This window comes from Antedon bifida, chromosome 6 (assembly GCF_963402885.1).
Source record: "Antedon bifida chromosome 6, ecAntBifi1.1, whole genome shotgun sequence".
NCBI classification, from domain to species: Eukaryota; Metazoa; Echinodermata; class Crinoidea; order Comatulida; family Antedonidae; genus Antedon; species Antedon bifida.
This window is the reverse complement of record NC_136231.1, coordinates 20,220,156-20,240,674: the sequence shown is the minus strand read 5'-3', so window position 1 is coordinate 20,240,674 and position 20,519 is coordinate 20,220,156. Positions and strand designations below refer to the sequence as shown.

Sequence of the window (20,519 nt, the reverse complement as noted above, 5' to 3'; positions counted from 1 at the left end):
TGAAAGCGGACCTAAAGAATAAAATTAAGAATAAACAATATTACTTTCGTAATCGAACAATAATTTATTTGATATACAAAACATTATTACTAGACTTCGTGGCTTCAAGCGTATATGCATGTACGGTGAGAAGGGTGGGTTTTAAGTAGGTAGCGGAAAATGTTTTTATTTATGACTAAAATCGACAAAAATAAATAGGATTAAATTAATTTAAACAGTTTGTTACGTCATAACGTTGTCATATAATGATTCGATTATCGTTTTTTCCCTTGCAGACGCCCCGAGTTGTATTTGATCAGGCTTCAAGGTTTCGTTGACAAAATTGTTATATCCCTTTACTGTTTTACCTAGGTAACCGGTTATTGCATCATGCTGGGACATATACTGTACCGTCTTATTAAAATATGAAAATAATGACACTGTGTCGAAGTTTGAGCTCTTGAATTCTAATTCTTGACAATCAACTACAAAGGTTGACCACAAAAGTCATTATTCAACAATTATACAATTATTATAATATTGTTATTATTGCTATAATATCCGTTACCTAATTGATTTCACAGAGTGTGCGTTGGGTTATAATCGGCTATTAAATCGTACGCATCCGCTATTTTTCCGGGATCTAAGTTCCGATGAAAAGGTTAACAGTTTTCACGGAAAGCTCAGCAGTTGATCATCTGGATTAATTTAATTTTTAGCTGTGGTGATATTTCGACCTTTATGATATTATATACATGTACGGTCTGTGCCAAGATCTACAGTCTTCTGATTTTCAAAATCAGTCGTATCAGCACCTTGGGAGACATTTTAAGTGGTAGATATCTACATGATAGGCCTACCTACCTGTGAAAAAGGAAATGTGATAATACACATAATTATTCCCCAAATTGTATTGTATTTGTCTGAATCAGTTTCTTTAAAAGTGCACTTTTGGGAGCTGTGTGTCTTGAATTGCCGCATGCAGAATATTACCTAAATTGTTTAAATAATGGAGCTCTGGACAAGGTTCGAGTTGATTGACAGCTGCAGGCCCAGCTTCCAAGTGAATCATCCCATTATGAATAAAACACCTATCTAAATGTAATGAATTTCTAACATTCAACCGCCAAATGAATGTGGCCGATCCAACCTAATTATCTGATTTTAATTGCCGAGAGTAATTTTGTATTCATCTCAGCAAATCTCTAAGTAGGCCTAATAATATTCTGGGAGCACTCTACTTCGCCAATAATGAAACTCTGCTTCTCTCATTAGGGAGGATAGTTATTGTGAGAAAAGAAATCATGATGGAACGTCGCCAAACTTTGAGAAATAAACAAAACCCAAAAAAGACGACGAATTCAGAGACGATGTAGCCTAATGGTTTAAAACTTCAGTAAGAGACGTCCTAATTTACGTTTCGCATATCTTAATCTGTAACGAAATGGGCCCTAAAAGAATTAGTCATTATGTGTGTTGCCTACAAGATTCAAATGTGTTTACAAAATATATAAAAAAAGACGTTAAATTTTAAACCAGAAGAGTGACATTTCACTGATTTAAGCCAATTGCCGATATTATAGTTTTCGGAGGACAATGAGACCCAATGAGAAGTGAAACATTGTTAATTTGGTTGAGCCGCGAATATTATATAGGGAGTGGCAGGACGCACATGGTGATAATCACAATTGGTTAGATATTGAATAAATCTAAAATCCGGGTATGTATATTTCCTTGGATGGACTGTATTATACATTACTAGCAATTATACCTGACCCAGGGCGGGTTTAAAAATTAGTTTAAAGCCTTCTCAGTACATAACACCCAACGCCAGTATCTCTCTATACACACCAACCTTCACCCCTCTTCAATAACACCCCACACTCTTTTTAAAAACAAATTCTTCCCGGGACAAATTTCAATTCAACTTTAGCTTCAAAATGAGAGGGGTATGCATAGCTATGGTAGGCCCGGTTTAAGTACGTTGTAAACTGTGTAAATGAATAGGAATTTTTGAAATGTAGTTTAAACCTTCCCGGTACAATTGCGGTCATTTTGATACCCCATGTGTGGTTACGTGCAGAAACAGAAAGTTGTATAACGAACAAACATCGAAAGTGGGGAAAAGTGGGCAATTTTGACCACATTTTGGCCCCTAAATTGGATCGTAGAATGATGTTCAAATATAGTTTAGAAGTTTCCCGGTACAATTCCGGTCATTTTGATACCCAATATGTAAGGTTATTTGCAGTAACAACAATTTGTGTAACGAACAAACACGCAAACAAACATACAAACTCTCTCACTTATAATATAGATTGTAATGTAACACAAATTTTTTCATCGGTCCAGCCATCAAAGTAGGCGTATAGGCTACTATAGTATTTTAGATGTTTCGAATTTCATCTTGTTTTTTCTCAATCGTTTCAGGTTTTAAAATTTACCTCTATTCCTACACTGCTCGCTGTGCCTTATTACATCTGTGCATGATGTCGTGTGCGCTGTTAAAGATGGGGGAAAATCGCATCGGGCTGCTGAACTTTTTTTTGACGTTGGCCTCAGTCACGAATCTTTCTCTTGCACCAACTGCAGCTGAATACTCTTGGTTGGAGTAGGTCATTCCAATATTTATGAGCTAAACGTCAACTTGATCATTAATTAGTTACACTGTATCCAGCCCGCATCACTGTAGTATTATGTCCCGCGCTTGTAAAATCAAAGAAATGGTGGAAAATTATACTAGTGGAACCAACCAAGCTCAACTAATTCAGTGTTCACACGTCCATTCGTGAAATCAGCGAATTGTTTAAATGCATAGTGTAATTTAAATTATTGTACCATCATCACGGTCCGAAGATCACATCAGGGAAACACCTACTTGTTAATACTGTACCATTGTGTCGGCAGACGATCACAGTAGCGACCAATGACGTCACGTCGATATCGGCCTCTTGTAATGACATCATAGGCTACTCCATGTTTACAATGAACCGAACTAATTCTGCAATACTGTATCTCTCTTATTGTTTTGCGATTTTAATGCATTTTGTTCTTGAAGGTACGTTTCTGCTTGAGTCACATGCAACACATCAGTACTAAGGTCGAATGATGGTCGGTCAAGTTGGTAAGAGACGCAATTTAACACAAGGTTTGACCAATCACAAGCGATGGATTCAAACTGTCGTTGCGTCTACGTGCTTGTGTTGCGTCTCTATGGGAACCAAGCTTCAGTTGTCGTAAAGGTGTTTTATTTAAATGTATGCGCATGCTCTCGAAATGAAATTACGTAATTTTTTTTTTTTTTTGGACAGTCATAATGAAATTATTATACAGTATATAGTCTATCAAAATATAGCTATATCGAACAGTTACAACTGTTTAATATACAGTTTTTTACTATTCCACAGTCCACAACTACAGTATCTTTTTTATATATAAATCACTCTGAACAAAGACAAGAAATATTCAAAGAATTCCAAGCCTCTTTCGCTTTAAACAAAAGAAAATAATTTTATTATCTGGAATGCTTTAGGCATATTGACATAAAAAAACGAAATAGTAATACCAAATCGGATACACCAGTCAGTTATATAATAATTTAATATGTTAGTCTTTACTCTGTATACAAATATGCTCACTCTTGTGGCATAAATACCTCAGTAATCAATACAGCCTTTAATTAAAATTATCTTTTTATCAACAAACCAGTTTACTTTCATTTGTGTACCTTTTAAAAAAACACACATAAATTGCTTGACATTTTAACATACCACATCTGCTTTGCATCTTACATTTATTCCATAAAAATCTTTAATTTACAAATTATTACTATATAAAATATATGAAAATGAATTGCAATAATTAATTAGATTTGTAGCAAATTAAATGTTAAGTTATAAACAAAATAAGCAATATAAATCATATTAAATGAAAAAAAATTATTATGTAATGTTAAATATTAATATTTACAAATCTCAACACAGTCAATCTTATCATAGATACAATCTTAACAATAAATATATTTTTCCTGTTTTTAATAAAGTTTACAATGTATTATGTTTGTTAAATAACCTTGTTATTGATAAAGCATTTTATTCACACTGTGTTACTGGTTGTGGAATAGAACGTGGTATAGTCCTTGAAAGGTACTTTAGGTGGGATTTGAATGGGTAGGCTATACTTCTTTCTATTCCCTTTGTATTAATTATACTCTATAATACTAAAGTGGTATGCAAACTTGAACTTGGCCTTTAAATAGTGCTACAAGAATGCCAAAAAATAGATAATCATAATTTTTTTTTTTAAATCAACGAAAGATTCAAAGTCAAAGAAACCGAGCTGCTGAAAATTAACAGCAATAACTAAAAAGTGATAAAGTCGTAGGAAGGCACAGTGTCGTACCGTACTTCTAACGATTACAATTTTGGGCAACATAAGCAACCGAATAAAAGTTTCAATTAAACATACAATTATTACTGTTTTTGGTCACAGATTAAGTCTGTACAAAACAGAAAAAACCCTGAAATATTTATAATAATTATAGGCCTAAACATTTCTATAAATAGTTTTGGTTGGGGTCACAATTAGTGTATATCTGTTCAAAGGTAATCCAAGGATTTGTAATAAAAATGTGAACAGTAGTTCAAAGAAAAAAAAACCACCAGAATAATTTCAGTTTTAATTCAACCACAGAGATGAGTCAGTCACTTGTAAGTACATGTGGTTCAAATAAGTGAACATTTTTCATCTAAAATGGTTTTAACTTTTAAAAGCACTTTTGGTAAAAACTATTTCTGTTTGAGGCAATACAAACTGTACTTGAAAAGTAATATCAATTAGTAAAAAATAAAATTGTAATTATTTTTTAAGAATTTGTTATCAATTATAGTACAGTATGTAACAATAAATAATCTCCATAATATATACAGAAACAGAAATTTGATTTTTAAATGGATTAATAACATAAAAATGGGGAAAAAATACATCATTGTACTGTATTCCTATTAATTTATATAGGGAAATATCTTCCACTTTAGTAAATTATAATGCATGTCCCAAACAGGATATAACTTGCTCTAGGTGACCTAACATAACCCCATTTCCTGATAACTAGAATGGCATGGTACCAAATATCACTTCCCAGTACTATAGGATAATCCTGCTTCCTTAGAGGAAACAAATCAAATTAATGATATAAACAGTATATATTTTCTTAATGCTTCAACATTCCATTAATGTTTTTTTCAGTACTGTAATAAATATATTTAAATAAAAGTACAGTAAAACAGTATTTATAGCACAAAGTACTGTATGTACAGCATTAGTAAAATTTCCTGTAGATTATACACTGTTCATGTTAATAAAATGTATTCATGGAAATGTTTCGAATTAAAAGGCTAACAGTACACGTAAGCATTCATCAGAAAATCGTATGTATTATATAATACATTGTTTTAATTTCAGTTATTAATTTATAAATATGCATGTATTTTAATGCAAAGATCCATGCTTTTATCACACACATTGTTGTTAGGTGACACAAAAAAATTATATCGCACCTGAGACACAATATAGCTTTTGTTGTGTGTAATGATACAATAAAACAAATACTGTATTATTAAGGTTTTTTTTTAAATATATACTGTAATTAAATATGTGGAATGTTCATCCAAACTTAACAAACTGTATTGTAACATACAGAAGGTTCTCACCTTTGAAGTAAGGGAAAAACTCAACACACAGAGATAACTTTACCCCTGCCTTTACTACAAGCAAAGCCATGCGTTCCATCAGGTCCTCTTGGATTGCGTATAATACCACACAAAGCCGCAGAATGTCTCATCATCTTCGGACTGCCAACCGGACTATTTCCAGCAGCGGGTGAGGATTCCGCCGCAAGAAGACGTCGTCTTCGCACCCACGGACTGCTTCCTTCAGGTGGTGATCCATCGTTGTATTTATATTTTGATTCTGGACTTCCTTTAGGGCTGTTCTTTGGACTTGCTCGGTTGCTTTCAGCTAATGGTGAGCGGCCAATACTCTTTTTCTGCACACGGGGGCTACTGTGTGGACTGTTTACTGGACTAGATTTTGGTGTAGTGGCTGGGCTTAGAAGATTAGGACTTCTTGCTTGTGGGATGGCTACTGGTTTGCTTTGCTGACGTATACCTGTTGACGGTGAAAGTTCAGGCTCGGATGAACTGTTATCCCCGCCCTCATTCACCAGCTCTTCAACACGATTTTTTCTTTTATTTCTACGACGACGGCGTTTTTCATCCCCTTTCATGCTTCCATCAGATTCTGCACCACTGCCAACTGGCGTTAAACTCCTCTGCTGTGGTGAGAGGGTCTGTCCATCCTCTTTTGTTTTTCCAGGTTCCTTTTTGTTTTTCTTTGGGGCAAGCAATGTGACATGCATACCTGTACGCCAATTATCGTCATTGCTCATCAGTTTCACAGCATTCAGCGCAGACTCTGATTTTTCAAATTCAACAAGTGCACACAGAGTATTTCCAATATCATAGTGTTTCCCCATGTGTTTGCGAATGTCTGGGGGGACGGACTTTCCTGGACGAATGATCCGTACAAGGCTGATTTCACCACATTCCTTAAACAATTCATTGACATTCTCAATGGTAGGATTTTGCGATGGTAAATTAACAACAATAACGGTCCTTGATGGTGTTGTTTCATCATATTCAGGTAGTGGGTCTTTTCGCTTCACTTTCTTTCCATCTGGATTCACAACTAAACTCACAGACCTCTGCTGTAGGCTATGGCGAACACTTCTCCAGTCTTTTGTTAATTTCTTTACTTTTTTGAAAGAAGTAATGAGCTTTAAACTTACGTAACCTTCACGATTTCGTTTCACATGCTTCAGAAGAAATGCATCCTTTGTTATGTTTGTATCAGAGAAATAAAACTCAACTTGTTTTACAATTTTCTCCTGTAGTTCCTCGTCTGGAGGCTGCCAAGGTTTATTGTTGTTGTTTTCAATATCGCTCTTAACACGTTTTTCATTCTTTTTCAGTCCATTCTCTTTATTCGCAACATTTAGGTCTTCTTCGGCATCTACAAATTGTTCATCATCGCTTTCAGATAGGGAGGCCTGGCTATCAAAGCTGTCTATTTCACTCCCATCTGTCGCCGCCCGTCCCTCCTCTTTCACCCGGGAGATGTGGACAAGCGGTGGTGGTGTTTTGCTCAACACCATGGCTAGCTTTTCGTCGGCTTCTGAACCGTGTACGGCCATATTCAAAGCATTAATTTCACTCATCTTCGATACAGAATAATGTTCACTATTAAAAACAACGGTCGTATGCCCTACAGTGAATTATTTTCTGCTTTGAATGTGCCTTCCTCTCGGTCAGAACTCCGTTGTAGTAATGATGACCGTGCTTTCCCTTCCAACGTACTGCATGCGATTATTATCGGAGCAGTGATGTCTAAACAATTACCATGAATGGAGAAAGCCTATATTTGATTGGTCAAAGTATTAAGTGGAATTTCAATGAATGTTTTTGTGAACGCCCGTGTGTACGTTAAAAATACCCAAAAATAGAAGTGAATAAATACAACCAACTGTAAAATTGCATTACAACGTTTTTTTCTTTTTAATATTAACATTCAACATCAAGAAATTCTTTTAGAAACCCCGAAATAGCTATAAAACAAATTAATTGTTATACCTCACTAATGGGGACGTCCCCTAAATGACGTGTAAATGCTAACCAATCATATCACGGGTTTCATACCATCTTCAGGTGACGCAACCTAGCAGCTACTTCCGTGTTTACGCAACTATGTCAATGAGGTCGGTGTTAGTTCAAAACAATAATAATGATAGCTGTACAAAATAATAATAATTTCCGCATGCGTGGAGCTAGGTAAGTGGGTGGCTGGTCACTAAACTCCCATACTGCCACATGACTCATACATCATCACAAGTCGCAATGTACTTATTAATTTGTTTAGAATATTATTTTTTTGCTCGCATATGGTAGGCCTATAAATAACAAAAAACAAGGAAAATTGTATTGGGGGATATAATATAATTGTGCCTCTACTAGTAGAACATTAGGACAAGGCCATAGATCTACAATTAAACCGGCCTCTTAAAGGGATATCTAGTATCTACATTGGATTTTTGGTTTAAAATTTTAGGGAGTGCAGAAATAATTTATGATGAGAAAATGAGCATCCGAACTCGGGAATTTCCCTTTTAATAACGAATGCCTCCTAATATAAAATTTAAAAAGAAAGTCAAACGCATAGCAAAGTTTTCAATTTATAATTTTAGTGTAGGCCAACTGACAATTTTCAAGTATCCCCGCAACCCCCCTGCCAGTCTCCCCTATGGTGTGATGTTACGATGGAATTTTATTTTAATATTATAATTTCATAATACAAAACATTACTTTATAGGCCTTTATTTAAATAATTATTATTATAGATTATAGTAGATTTCAACTAGTGCCTACATGCCGACGTCGTCAAATGGAAATGATTTCGACTGTTTCAACTGTTGCATGGCGTGACCTACAAAATGTAGGCCTATGTTTAATTGGTCTGATTTGACCGGTGAAGATAGCCAAGTTCAAGGCCGGTCGTATGATGACTCGCAGACGAGTGGCTGTTTACTATATAGTTCACTCACCCATTTAGTTATTAAAAAGATAAGTGGACGGTAAATAAAAATATAAATTGTCACTAAGTTGATCGTGGGGGTATACATACTTAGGCCTTGATCATTCATAATCATATTGAATTATCAGTATAGACCCACATTCCATTTGTTTTTATTATGTTTATGGGTAGGCCTACAAACATATTATGAGCAAAAGGCAATATCCTATCAAAATGTACCGGTTGTGTATAGTATTCCGTGGTGTGGCGATGTGAAAGGGAGTACTGTATTCGCAGCGCAATAGTGATGATCTGAACTTGTTTAATAAAACAAAATGATTGTATTAATGCTAATATTTTTTTAATTTCGTTATCTCATTCTCTGTCATTTATGAACGAACAGAAAAAGTGTATTTACATAAACCGGTTGCTATAGTTACAACGCGATGTGCACTTAAGATGCGGCTTTAATTAGCCTCTATAATATAAAATATATTATGTACTTGCTATTTATAGAATGGCCTGCCATCCAGTGATGACGACATTTGTACTGTAATTAGAAATGGATTTCACTCAAGCTTGGTTCCCACTAACGACGCAACGTAACGCAACGTAAGCAAATGCCCTTCTAATATTAAATTATGTTTGCCCCCGCCGCCTGCTTGAAATCAAACCTGCGATGTTTGCAGCATATCATCGTCGTCGGTTCCCACTTGTGATTACGCAATACAACACTTTGCGTCAATACGTCGTTGCGTTGCGTTCTAGTGGGAACCACGCTTAACCTAAACAAGGAATGTTCCACCACCATAATGAACACTTATTTTGTATGGAGGGGAAATCACTCATGAAAAAAAACATTCCGTTTTAATATCGGGTTGTTTCTCAATAAAGCGTGGTTCCCACTAGATGAAAATCATATTCTTTGATTAAAATTAATGTAAACAATTATTTTTGATATTTCACAATGAACTGGTTTGCGTCACTTTCTACGTAATACACGTTCAATGTTCGAAGAGGCGCGTGTCATGTCTTGTGTTTGCAAATGAGAGTAGCTTGCCAGTTTGCGTCAGTAGTGGCTATATTAAGACTTTAATAGAAAATAACAACCGAACCATAATCACTGATCGATTACCAATTATCACTTAACTAAATCAGGGAATCTAAGGGATTGAGAGTAAACAAAATATTGTACAATAAAAACATAAAAACATAAAAACAACTGACATATATTATTATTAATTTTGGAGGCAGAACTATTTCAGTTTCATCCTCAGCCGGTAATTTGTCTCCATTGAATAAATAAAGGTAGAGGTCGGCTTGCTACAGATACGAAGAATGCTGGAAAACAACTCGTGATTCAATAATCTAACAAATAAAATCATTCGGCATTTTTCATGTCATCATTATCCGCATTCGACACACAATCATAATTAAATGATATCAACCGGATTCAAATGTTCAATCTGTGCGGTATTTTTTGCTAACCTCCACCGCACTCTAATTATAGATATTAACATATACATTAAACATTTTCATGTGGTATTAAATAACATCCGCAATCCATGTTCATATAGTTTTGTTGTACTATTCGCGTCGTTGAATTCCCGTTAATGTCCAACTTAATTCACTTGTCATAGCTATTTTTAATATAACCACGTGCTTAACTAATTAACTTATCGAGGGCAAAAGGTATTTTGTCTGGGATTCGGGTTATAAAATTATTAGATTATGATTTTCAAATGAAATAGATTATTGAACTGGTCTTACTACTGTCTGCATCTCATCTATCTTTTCCCAGACGTGCTTTGTGGTTTGCGCATGCCCAGTCCGAGTTTCCAAATACGCATTTTTTCAGCCATAGTAACCTTCAGCTTCCGCGTGATACCAGATTCCTTATCCCTCTGTCCTCTCTACAATAAAACTGCCTAAAAATCATCAGAATTTTAAGGACAGTATTTTTAATACAAAATGGATACAATTACTAATTAGAAACACTTACAAATCAAACATGAAATTGTTAGAGATTAGAATAATTGTTATGAACCTGTATTTAATTTATAAGGAGATGGATATCTATGTAGTTTTTGTTTGCTTTGAATTTAATTTTATTATGTTTTCCTTTGTAATGTCTTATTATGATGAAATCATTAAAACTGCCTAAAAAGCCCCAGCGCGAAAATAATATAATAGCGATTCGAAATAAAACAGCCTCACCTACTCTACAAAAAAAACGTTGTGGATTTCTTTTTCTTTTTTTTTTGGAGAACAGATGAGCTTTATTTATTTATGAGCTTTTTATTAAGGAATCAATCGTTATGCTATGGACCTTCCTAATTATTCCACTGTCACGTGACAAATATCATAATTAAATATTCATTCAGGATCATTCATTTCAGCAATACAAGAAAAAGTAAAAAGAACAAGATAAGCTAGCAAACTATACTAAACAATGAGAGTTAAAATGGCATAAAACTTATATATAAAATATAAAGTAGGCCTATTACTAGTACTAGTAGGTCTATTGGTCATCAAAAAGCATAAATAAAGTTAAATGAAGTTCAGTGCTGGGGTTATATGATAATCTTTAATAGACATAATTATTTTTATAGACAATTTTGTTACAGAAAAAATGACACACTTTCTGAGAAAATGCATTTCCCGGGGGCATTAAATCACGAAATAACCAATCACATCAACGACGACTCGTGTCCAGTAAATACTGTAATTACAATTATATGCCTGGCCACCAGTGCTAAAAATACATACATGAAAGGTCAGATTATAATTCAGAGTTTCGAAGTCCTTACAAAATATGACAATGTTTAGAAACTGAGTTAGGCTATATTTAAACACACGCGTTAAATTCACCTGCTAAACTCGGGGAAATTATTTTGAAACGACGATATATTTCATCCGTTAATAACACGTAAAGATCACTTCTGTCGTCACAATATTATAATAACTATGTTTCTATTGGCTGATAAACGGATACTCTATTCCCATGACGTCAGCACGTGTTAATGATTAGTAGTACAACGCAATGTACATCGACAGTTGAGAGATCTCAACGAATAAGGGAAAAATGAAAACATTTTAATCTCAAAATAGATTCAGCATAATTCATTATAAAATCTGAACGCATCTGTAACAATAACATGCCAAACAGAAGTTATATAATATATAACATATGCACAATTATGCTCATAAATTAGATATTTTAAAATGTTAATTGGACCACTTTTAACGCTTGTGTCACGATCATTATTTAATGTGCTATTTTAGTCATGATTCGAGTAAGTCTTCCATTGTAAATTATCTTTGACCAAATTTATTGTATGCATGTTGTTTGCTTTATCAAAGATGATAAGAATACAGTATAAAGAGCAGAATCAGCAGCAAAACATCTTGGCATTTAACACTAATCATAAAACCAACTGTCTAGCCTACTACTCTGACTACCAACAACAAATCATGACATATTGGTAGCAGTCTATTACTCATCCCTGGGTAAATCAATCAATAAAATCAATACGAATCATTTGTTGTATATAGTGCACGCCTAACCCACCCTGTGAATAATCATAACTCACAACAAAAACCAACCCCAGATGAACTCATAGGAGAAAATATCAACTCCCTTTATTTCTAATACATAATTACATTTGAACATGAACTAAATAGGCGTAGACTATAGCATCTAATTCAAAAAACGGTAAAAATCTCAATGGAATTTGTAGGAATACGAAATAAATTGCTCGTAGGCCAAAATTCTACTAAAAGCACCAACATCTAGATAATACGTACAGACGAGACCGACCTCCGTCCGGTGACGGGATAAATGTGGGCTTATCTTACATTTCTCGGAACTGTATGCGTATATCTTTGTACATACAGTCTGTTGCAGTTTGTGTTAAATATTTTCCTATTATATAGTTTTAATTATGTAAACAATTTTAATGTTGAATAAATATGCAATATATTTATATCTGAAACATTTAAAACAAACTATTTACGTTACTACTGTACTTCCAAACTAATAGTTCATCACAATTACATTTGCAAAATACGACAGCACGAATCCTACCAACAATAATCATAACATAGAAATAGCTGTAATAAATTTAATATATTCAGTACCAATAGAGTCAATAGTTGGAAAGATTTTAATTCGTCACTTTTCCGTTAAATATCAGGGAGTTGTAACTAATTAAAATCATTAACTTTCAAATAAATATAAGCCTCAACCTTGCAAGCATATACTATTATGTACTATTATGTAACTTTTTTTCAGTAATAAATCAGGTTTTTTTAGGTTGAACGACAATTGCACACCTAAAGGGGTGGGTCATTTCTTTGTGCAACACAAATAATAAACTAATCTCCATTAGACAATTTCGGTTACTATTTACAACAAGAAAAAAGAAATGTCTCACATGGCATGTCTTCTAAAAAATAAACTCCCTCTTGTGACGCTACGTAAAAAGAGACAATAGCTAGTTGTGGCAGGGAAGAGTTAATTAAACTCTTCCCTGTTTGTGGCAAATCTAAAATCAGAAATTACTCCCAAGCATGTTCTTTTTACCCTCAACATGTAAAATACCACCTGTTGATTGTTTAGCTGAAAGGGATATTGAAATTACCAAGCACTATGATAATATAAATAATACCCCTTTCACACCAGTGAGTGATCTCCGGAGACACTGCGGGGTTTATGACCATTCAAAACATCGACAAACTCCGAAGATACTCCTTTCACACCAACCTAGCAACACCGGAGTTTATAAAATAAAATTGTATATATAATATATTAAACATTATTTAGCTCTATAAAAACACCATTATAATAAACCATTTGTGAGAATAGGCGGCGCTCTTCATATAGAATAGGTAGCACTCTTCATATAGAATAGGTGGCGCTCTTCATAAATGTTCTTTACTCCTTAGATTTTGTTTTATTTCCTGTGCTGTGATAATTTCATCCCATAATACGAACTGTTTTGATACCATGGTGATCTGGTAGATTGTTAAGGAAGATATGTCATTAATAACAAATAACAACTGTAACATAACAAATATTTTATTATTAATATCATAATATTTTGAGAGAATAATATTTGTATAAAAATATGAAATGGATAAAAAAACATCAATTGTAGCCTTGTATTCTATAACATAACATTGTCATTTCTATAGTGCCTTTATAAAGATCAAAATGCTCATGGTGAACATTAATTTTTTGGGAAATGGAATTTACTATTTGCTCAACTAGCAACCAAAACAATTCATTCAAAAGCCGAATGTACGAGCCATGGTACACACTAAATACCAATCTTACACAACCAATGAACTTAGAACTGTGGAAAGTTTTAATTCCTCTTTATCCTATGAACGGCTCTTTTTTCTGCAATCAAAATGTAATCATGATTCATGTTTAATTGTAATCAAAATATATTTTATACCTGGAGAATATCTACATTGTTTTTGAAAGGATACAATATTATTGTAGGCTTCAAGTAGTTGTCTAGTTTCTTCATCTAACTTTGCTGCTTTATCCTAAAAGGAAAAATTATAATGAACATATATCTACAAACATCAAATCACAATTATAGTGCAGGTGGTTGTGATGTCATCAGTGGTGGTTGTGATGTCATCACTGGTTATGACATAATACAACTAAGGCTGTTACAAACATTTGAGCATACAATTCTAGAACTTCCATTTTAACTTCTTTTGTCAACGTTTCAAAACTATTTTGATATTTGACATCACTATCAAGCCAAACTGCATGTGGAATGGCATTAAATTTGATTATCAGTGATAAAAATATCACAAATTGCAAATTAAACTGAATCAATAGAAAAGATCAATTTTACCTGTTGGTCTACCTGTACTGTTATAAGCGGCTGAAGTTTATCTGATGATTTTGAAGACACTAAAAGAAAAACAAGCATTGTTATGCCTAGGCCACAACATAAACATCAACTTCTTAGTAGATATGTTAACAGTGGGATAACGCCTATGAGCGCTCACTAGCTAAACCCAGGGGCCCCCAAGCTTATGGGAGCCTGTGAGCAGTGCCTAGAGGAAAAAACAGGCGTTATAATATGTCGAAAAAGGCTAAAATTGCAGAGGCCTCCAGCGTAGGAGGGTAATTTTGTATGTTAATGAATGTATGTTTCAACGCATGAAACATTACATGATTAAGGAAACGTCCCTTGCTTTTAGGAAGGGTATCTTTTCTATTATTATTTTATTCATGTACAAATAATAAATGCACCTTTTAAATGGTCGCTGTCCAAAATAGATTTGAGTTGTTCAACTTGTTCCAGTTGTTTGGCTTGTTCCTTTAAGTGGCCTTCCTCTGTGGAGAACAAATATGAACATTGTTTTTTATTCATCACATATATTCAGTTAAGTGTAATAACTGGGCCCTCACTAGATACAAAAACTTGTTTCATGAAGGCCCAGTACATATATACAGTATAATACATATAAAATAGTATATTTACCATTGAGAATGATATCAGCTTTTGCATCTTCAAAAATTGTCATCTTTTCAATTGATTCAGGGTCTAGGCAAAATTTCAACTCGTCCACTGAAAAAAAACCAGTTAAAACATGACATTAAAATATATTAAACTCTTCTCTAGTTTCTAAATAAAAAAAGTGAAGGGTAGAAATAAATGTTATAATGCTTCTGGAATATTATACTATAGTCAAATTCAAATATGATCCATCCTGATGAAAGTGACTGTAAAGAATAGAGATCATTGTTTTACAGTACATTTTTAATGGTTAAATAATTGGTTATAAATACAAGTAATGACAGTCTCTCTAAAGGTAAAACACTCTAACGTTACTTACTTCTTTTCCACATTGTCTGTATCTTTTCTTTGCCAAGAACTGCATTGTGAAGCCTTTTTCGTATGTTGTGAATGTCGTCAACTAACTGCAGTACAAAAATGATATTTAATTTATTGTTTAAAATGGTCAATTTAATTATTTTTCTAGCCTAGGCAGCGCCTAGGTTGTTGCAGACAGATGGGATAAATGGCATGTGGGCTTAGTACTGTATAGATAGGCTTACCGCGCTACTAAAATTCTGCTTTGGTTTGTGGCTAGGCCTAGGTCATGACAAAAGGTTGTTTCACTAGCCGACACCATACGACGGGCGGTGGCGCGGTAGATCTCTCACTCTTATCTGCATCGACATTATTGGGCCTGACGATAATAAAATGGGCGTTTTTCGTAAGTTTAGAAGTACTATTTACATACACACGGGCAATTAAATATCACATTTTTTATAAATATTATACAAAAATACACATACTTTTGAATCATCATAGTTCGTGTCAGAATTTCTGTTCCAAACCCTTGATTCCAGTAATTTTAATCTTGTCTCAAGAGCAGCGATTGTATCGTCAGTTGCCATTTTGTCTTCCCGAAATGCAATATTGCCCATGTTTTATTGTTTACTACTATTTCGCCCTCTATATTTTACTGAAATATTAGAGAGCTTATTAGAATAGATAAATTGGGAGGGGGGTTGGTGGGGTTTTTCCCAGTACCGTACTTATTCGCCCCGAGGCTCAGGTTCAGGAGATTTTTTAGCGGGGCATTTATTCGAAGGAGTAGTTTTTTTCGGTGGAGGCGTTGATACAGGGAAGGCGTTTATGGCAGTGCCCGGTATATGAACATTCTCCCTAAAATTGTGTAAATAAAAATTGTACATCATTAGAAGTTAATGAATTCTACTACAAATAGAAATGTTTTATAACTCAATATTGTGTATAATGCATGTGGCGGGGCTTTTATTCGGAGTGGGAGGGGGGATTTATTCCAAATGACGTTCTATGGAGGTGAGGGAGTTTATCGAGGGAGACGTTTAGTCAAAGCGTTTATTCGTATAAATAGGCCTACGGTAATTAATTCCCGTTCTAAAAGCACTGTCTCATCTAAAAAACGGCGTGAGTTTGGTCATTTTAGGAGGAACAAGATGAGGAGGAAGAGTAACTGAAAATATTAATTATGCGGCAAGTTGAATAATTAACTCACTCAATTAGGCCTCGGCTAAGTCTTCAAACTTACCTTCCACAAAATGATTAATATAAAACAACAGGTAGTATTCAACTATAAGATTTAGCTACAGCGCGACCTATACTTCAAAACGTTGTCAACCACAGTACAATCACAATAACTAAATCATATCAATGAATGCAGTTTGTTATCTACGATTACCTATTGTTCAAGTGTGAATATAGTTATTATTTCTTTTTTAGCACAATAACAAATAATGAGTAACGCATTGATTGCGGCGGTGGCTTGACAGTGTCACGAGCCAGAGATCAATACGTTTAAAAAAAATGTTGATAGATTTGAATGCATTAAATTTTACTGTATATACCTTTATTTCCAAGTTTAATTTTAACATGAAAAAAAAAAAATGGAATAATGCAGTAATAATAATAATATTGTTGATATAAAGTTTGCGGTACACCACGTGTATTAGTTCTGAAAAGAACTTTTGAGTTTCTCTTAAAAAATGGGGCTCGTCCGGGAATTGAACCCGGGGCCTCTCGCACCCAAAGCGAGAATCATGCCACTAGACCAACGAGCCGATATATCATAAAGCGAAAGTATATGGAAATTACTGTTCTGTGCCGAGTTTAATACATGTCGAATAAATACGTTGTTCAATGCTCATTTGTCAAACGTTATTTATTTCACTTTTTGGTAAATTATTTCGATGTCTTAAAAAATGGGGCTCGTCCGGGAATTGAACCCGGGGCCTCTCGCACCCAAAGCGAGAATCATGCCACTAGACCAACGAGCCGATATATCATAAAGCGAAAGGATATGGAAATTACTGGTCTGTGTGCCGAGTTTAATACATTTCGAAGAAATACGGTGTTCAATGCTCATTTGTCAAACGTTATTTATTTCACTTTTTTGGTTAATAATTTAAAAAACTGGGCTCGTCCGGGAATTGAACCCGGGGCCTCTCGCACCCAAAGCGAGAATCATGCCACTAGACCAACGAGCCGATATATCATAAAGCGAAAGTATATGGAAATTACTGGTCTGTGCCGAGATTAATACATGTCGAATAAATACGTTGTTCAATGCTCATTTGTCAAACGTTATTTATTTCACTTTTTTGGTAAATTATTAAAAAAATGTCTTAAAAAATGGGGCTCGTCCGGGAATTGAACCCGGGGCCTCTCGCACCCAAAGCGAGAATCATGCCACTAGACCAACGAGCCGATATATCAGAAAACAAAAAGATATGGAAATTACTGGTCTGTGCCGAGTTTAATACATGTCGAATAAATCCGTTGTTCAATGCTCATTTGTCAAACGTTAATTATTTCACTTTTTTGGTAAATTATTTAAAAATGTCTTAAAAAATGGGGCTCGTCCGGGAATTGAACCCGGGGCCTCTCGCACCCAAAGCGAGAATCATGCCACTAGACCAACGAGCCGATATATCATAAAGCGAAAGTATATGAAAATTACTGTTCTGTGCCGAGTTTAATACATGTCGAAGAAAAACGTTGTTCAATGCTCATTTGTCAAACGTTATTTATTTCACTTTTTTGGTTAATTATTTAAAAAATGTCTTAAAAAATGGGGCTCGTCCGGGAATTGAACCCGGGGCCTCTCGCACCCAAAGCGAGAATCATGCCACTAGACCAACGAGCCGATATATCAGAAAGCAAAAAGATATGGAAATTACTGTTCTCTGCCGAGTTTAATACATGTCGAAAATATACGTTGTTTAAGGCCCATTCGTCAAACATTATTTATTTCACTTTTTGGTAAATTATTTCGATGTCTTAAAAAATGGGGCTCGTCCGGGAATTGAACCCGGGGCCTCTCGCACCCAAAGCGAGAATCATGCCACTAGACCAACGAGCCGATATATCAGAAAACGAAAGGATATGGAAATTACTGGTCTGTGCCGAGATTAATACATGTCGAATAAATACGTTGTTCAATGCTCATTTGTCAAACGTTATTTATTTCACTTTTTTGGTAAATTATTTAAAAAATGTCTTAAAAAATGGGGCTCGTCCGGAAATTGAACCCGGGGCCTCTCGCACCCAAAGCGAGAATCATGCCACTAGACCAACGAGCCGATATATCAGAAAGCAAAAAGATATGGAAATTACTGGTCTGTGCCGAGTTTAATACATGTCGAATAAATCCGTTGTTCAATGCTCATTTGTCAAACGTTATTTATTTCACTTTTTTGGTAAATTATTTAAAAAATGTCTTAAAAAATGGGGCTCGTCCGGGAATTGAACCCGGGGCCTCTCGCACCCAAAGCGAGAATCATGCCACTAGACCAACGAGCCGATATATCAGAAAGCAAAAAGATATGGAAATTACTGGTCTGTGCCGAGTTTAATACATGTCGAATAAATCCGTTGTTCAATGCTCATTTGTCAAACGTTAATTATTTCACTTTTTTGGTAAATTATTTAAAAATGGGGCTCGTCCGGGAATTGAACCCGGGGCCTCTCGCACCCAAAGCGAGAATCATGCCACTAGACCAACGAGCCGATATATCATAAAGCGAAAGTATATGGAAATTACTGGTCTGTGCCGAGATTAATACATGTCGAATAAATACGTTGTTTAAGGCCCATTCGTCAAACATTATTTATTTCACTTTTTTGGTAAATTATTTCGATGTCTTAAAAAATGGGGCTCGTCCGGGAATTGAACCCGGGGCCTCTCGCACCCAAAGCGAGAATCATGCCACTAGACCAACGAGCCGATATATCAGAAAGCAAAAAGATATGGAAATTACTGGTCTGTGCCGAGTTTAATACATGTCGAATAAATCCGTTGTTCAATGCTCATTTGTCAAACGTTAATTATTTCACTTTTTTGGTAAATTATTTAAAAATGTCTTAAAAAATGGGGCTCGTTCGGGAATTGAACCCGGGGCCTCTCGCACCCAAAGCGAGAATCATGCCACTAGACCAACGAGCCGATATAGCAGAAAGCAAAAAGATATGGAAATTACTGTTCTCTGCCGAGTTTAATACATGTCGAAAAAATACGTTGTTTAAGGCCCATTCGTCAAACATTATTTATTTCACTTTTTGGTAAATTATTTCGATGTCTTAAAAAATGGGGCTCGTCCGGGAATTGAACCCGGGGCCTCTCGCACCCAAAGCGAGAATCATGCCACTAGACCAACGAGCCGATATATCAGAAAACGAAAGGATATGGAAATTACTGGTCTGTGCCGAGATTAATACATGTCGAATAAATACGTTGTTCAATGCTCATTTGTCAAACGTTATTTATTTCACTTTTTTGGTAAATTATTTAAAAAATGTCTTAAAAAATGGGGCTCGTCCGGGAATTGAACCCGGGGCCTCTCGCACCCAAAGCGAGAATCATGCCACTAGACCAACGAGCCGATATATCATAAAGCAAAAAGATATGGAAATTACTGGTCTGTGCCGAGTTTAATACATGTCGAATAAATCCGTTGTTCAATGCTCATTTGTCAAACGTTATTTATTTCACTTTTTTGGTAAATTATTTAAAAAATGTCTTAAAAAATGGGGCTCGTCCGGGAATTGAACCCGGGGCCTCTCGCACCCAAAGCGAGAATCATGCCACTAGACCAACGAGCCGATATATCAGAAAGCAAAAAGATATGGAAATTACTGGTCTGTGCCGAGTTTAATACATGTCGAATAAATCCGTTGTTCAATGCTCATTTGTCAAACGTTAATTATTTCACTTTTTTGGTAAATTATTTAAAAATGTCTTAAAAAATGGGGCTCGTCCGGGAATTGAACCCGGGGCCTCTCGCACCCAAAGCGAGAATCATGCCACTAGACCAACGAGCCGATATATCATAAAGCGAAAGTATATGAAAATTACTG

The 20,519-nt window shown here is 35.0% G+C and overlaps 2 protein-coding genes and 16 non-coding genes across 18 annotated transcripts; all 18 read right to left on the bottom strand.

Moving 5' to 3' along the window:
* Window positions 1–4,016: 4,016 nt before the first annotated feature.
* On the bottom strand, window positions 4,017–7,388 carry LOC144844476 (la-related protein 6-like). The gene has a single exon (XM_078701412.1). It carries the CDS (start codon window positions 7,253–7,255, stop codon window positions 5,711–5,713), a length of 1,545 nt encoding a protein of 514 aa, XP_078557538.1. The 5' UTR covers window positions 7,256–7,388; the 3' UTR covers window positions 4,017–5,710.
* Window positions 7,389–12,216: 4,828 nt separating this feature from the next.
* Window positions 12,217–16,061, bottom strand: LOC144844512 (dynactin subunit 3-like). Its single transcript, XM_078701451.1, has 7 exons — window positions 15,938–16,061; window positions 15,472–15,556; window positions 15,117–15,203; window positions 14,885–14,968; window positions 14,481–14,539; window positions 14,101–14,160; window positions 12,217–13,620 (listed from the first exon to the last, which is right to left on the bottom strand). Exons 1-7 carry the CDS (start codon window positions 16,037–16,039, stop codon window positions 13,528–13,530), a joined length of 570 nt encoding a protein of 189 aa, XP_078557577.1. The 5' UTR covers window positions 16,040–16,061; the 3' UTR covers window positions 12,217–13,527.
* A 1,091-nt stretch (window positions 16,062–17,152) lies between these two features.
* On the bottom strand, window positions 17,153–17,224 carry Trnap-ugg (transfer RNA proline (anticodon UGG)). The gene has a single exon. It is a non-coding gene; the product is annotated as a tRNA-Pro (tRNA).
* Window positions 17,225–17,368: 144 nt separating this feature from the next.
* On the bottom strand, window positions 17,369–17,440 carry Trnap-ugg (transfer RNA proline (anticodon UGG)). The gene has a single exon. It is a non-coding gene; the product is annotated as a tRNA-Pro (tRNA).
* A 138-nt stretch (window positions 17,441–17,578) lies between these two features.
* Trnap-ugg (transfer RNA proline (anticodon UGG)) lies at window positions 17,579–17,650 on the bottom strand. The gene has a single exon. It is a non-coding gene; the product is annotated as a tRNA-Pro (tRNA).
* Window positions 17,651–17,798: 148 nt separating this feature from the next.
* On the bottom strand, window positions 17,799–17,870 carry Trnap-ugg (transfer RNA proline (anticodon UGG)). The gene has a single exon. It is a non-coding gene; the product is annotated as a tRNA-Pro (tRNA).
* A 147-nt stretch (window positions 17,871–18,017) lies between these two features.
* Window positions 18,018–18,089, bottom strand: Trnap-ugg (transfer RNA proline (anticodon UGG)). Its single transcript has one exon. It is a non-coding gene; the product is annotated as a tRNA-Pro (tRNA).
* Window positions 18,090–18,237: 148 nt separating this feature from the next.
* Trnap-ugg (transfer RNA proline (anticodon UGG)) lies at window positions 18,238–18,309 on the bottom strand. The gene has a single exon. It is a non-coding gene; the product is annotated as a tRNA-Pro (tRNA).
* A 144-nt stretch (window positions 18,310–18,453) lies between these two features.
* Window positions 18,454–18,525, bottom strand: Trnap-ugg (transfer RNA proline (anticodon UGG)). Its single transcript has one exon. It is a non-coding gene; the product is annotated as a tRNA-Pro (tRNA).
* A 148-nt stretch (window positions 18,526–18,673) lies between these two features.
* On the bottom strand, window positions 18,674–18,745 carry Trnap-ugg (transfer RNA proline (anticodon UGG)). The gene has a single exon. It is a non-coding gene; the product is annotated as a tRNA-Pro (tRNA).
* A 148-nt stretch (window positions 18,746–18,893) lies between these two features.
* Trnap-ugg (transfer RNA proline (anticodon UGG)) lies at window positions 18,894–18,965 on the bottom strand. Its single transcript has one exon. It is a non-coding gene; the product is annotated as a tRNA-Pro (tRNA).
* Window positions 18,966–19,100: 135 nt separating this feature from the next.
* On the bottom strand, window positions 19,101–19,172 carry Trnap-ugg (transfer RNA proline (anticodon UGG)). Its single transcript has one exon. It is a non-coding gene; the product is annotated as a tRNA-Pro (tRNA).
* A 145-nt stretch (window positions 19,173–19,317) lies between these two features.
* On the bottom strand, window positions 19,318–19,389 carry Trnap-ugg (transfer RNA proline (anticodon UGG)). The gene has a single exon. It is a non-coding gene; the product is annotated as a tRNA-Pro (tRNA).
* Window positions 19,390–19,536: 147 nt separating this feature from the next.
* Window positions 19,537–19,608, bottom strand: Trnap-ugg (transfer RNA proline (anticodon UGG)). The gene has a single exon. It is a non-coding gene; the product is annotated as a tRNA-Pro (tRNA).
* A 144-nt stretch (window positions 19,609–19,752) lies between these two features.
* On the bottom strand, window positions 19,753–19,824 carry Trnap-ugg (transfer RNA proline (anticodon UGG)). Its single transcript has one exon. It is a non-coding gene; the product is annotated as a tRNA-Pro (tRNA).
* A 148-nt stretch (window positions 19,825–19,972) lies between these two features.
* Trnap-ugg (transfer RNA proline (anticodon UGG)) lies at window positions 19,973–20,044 on the bottom strand. The gene has a single exon. It is a non-coding gene; the product is annotated as a tRNA-Pro (tRNA).
* Window positions 20,045–20,192: 148 nt separating this feature from the next.
* On the bottom strand, window positions 20,193–20,264 carry Trnap-ugg (transfer RNA proline (anticodon UGG)). Its single transcript has one exon. It is a non-coding gene; the product is annotated as a tRNA-Pro (tRNA).
* A 147-nt stretch (window positions 20,265–20,411) lies between these two features.
* Window positions 20,412–20,483, bottom strand: Trnap-ugg (transfer RNA proline (anticodon UGG)). Its single transcript has one exon. It is a non-coding gene; the product is annotated as a tRNA-Pro (tRNA).
* Between the last annotated feature and the right edge of the window lie 36 nt (window positions 20,484–20,519).

Excerpts from the sequence above, each read along its gene's own strand:
- LOC144844476 (XM_078701412.1), bottom strand. The coding sequence starts at position 7,255 with ATGAGTGAAATTAATGCTTTGAATATGGCCGTACACGGTTCAGAAGCC.
- LOC144844512 (XM_078701451.1), bottom strand. The coding sequence starts at position 16,039 with ATGGCAACTGACGATACAATCGCTGCTCTTGAGACAAGATTAAAATTA. Across the intron at positions 14,161-14,480 it reads CAGTACAGGTAGACCAACAG|GATAAAGCAGCAAAGTTAGA; the intron begins GTAAAATTGATC and ends TTTTCCTTTTAG. Across the intron at positions 13,621-14,100 it reads TTGAAGCCTACAATAATATT|ATCACCATGGTATCAAAACA; the intron begins GTATCCTTTCAA and ends ACAATCTACCAG.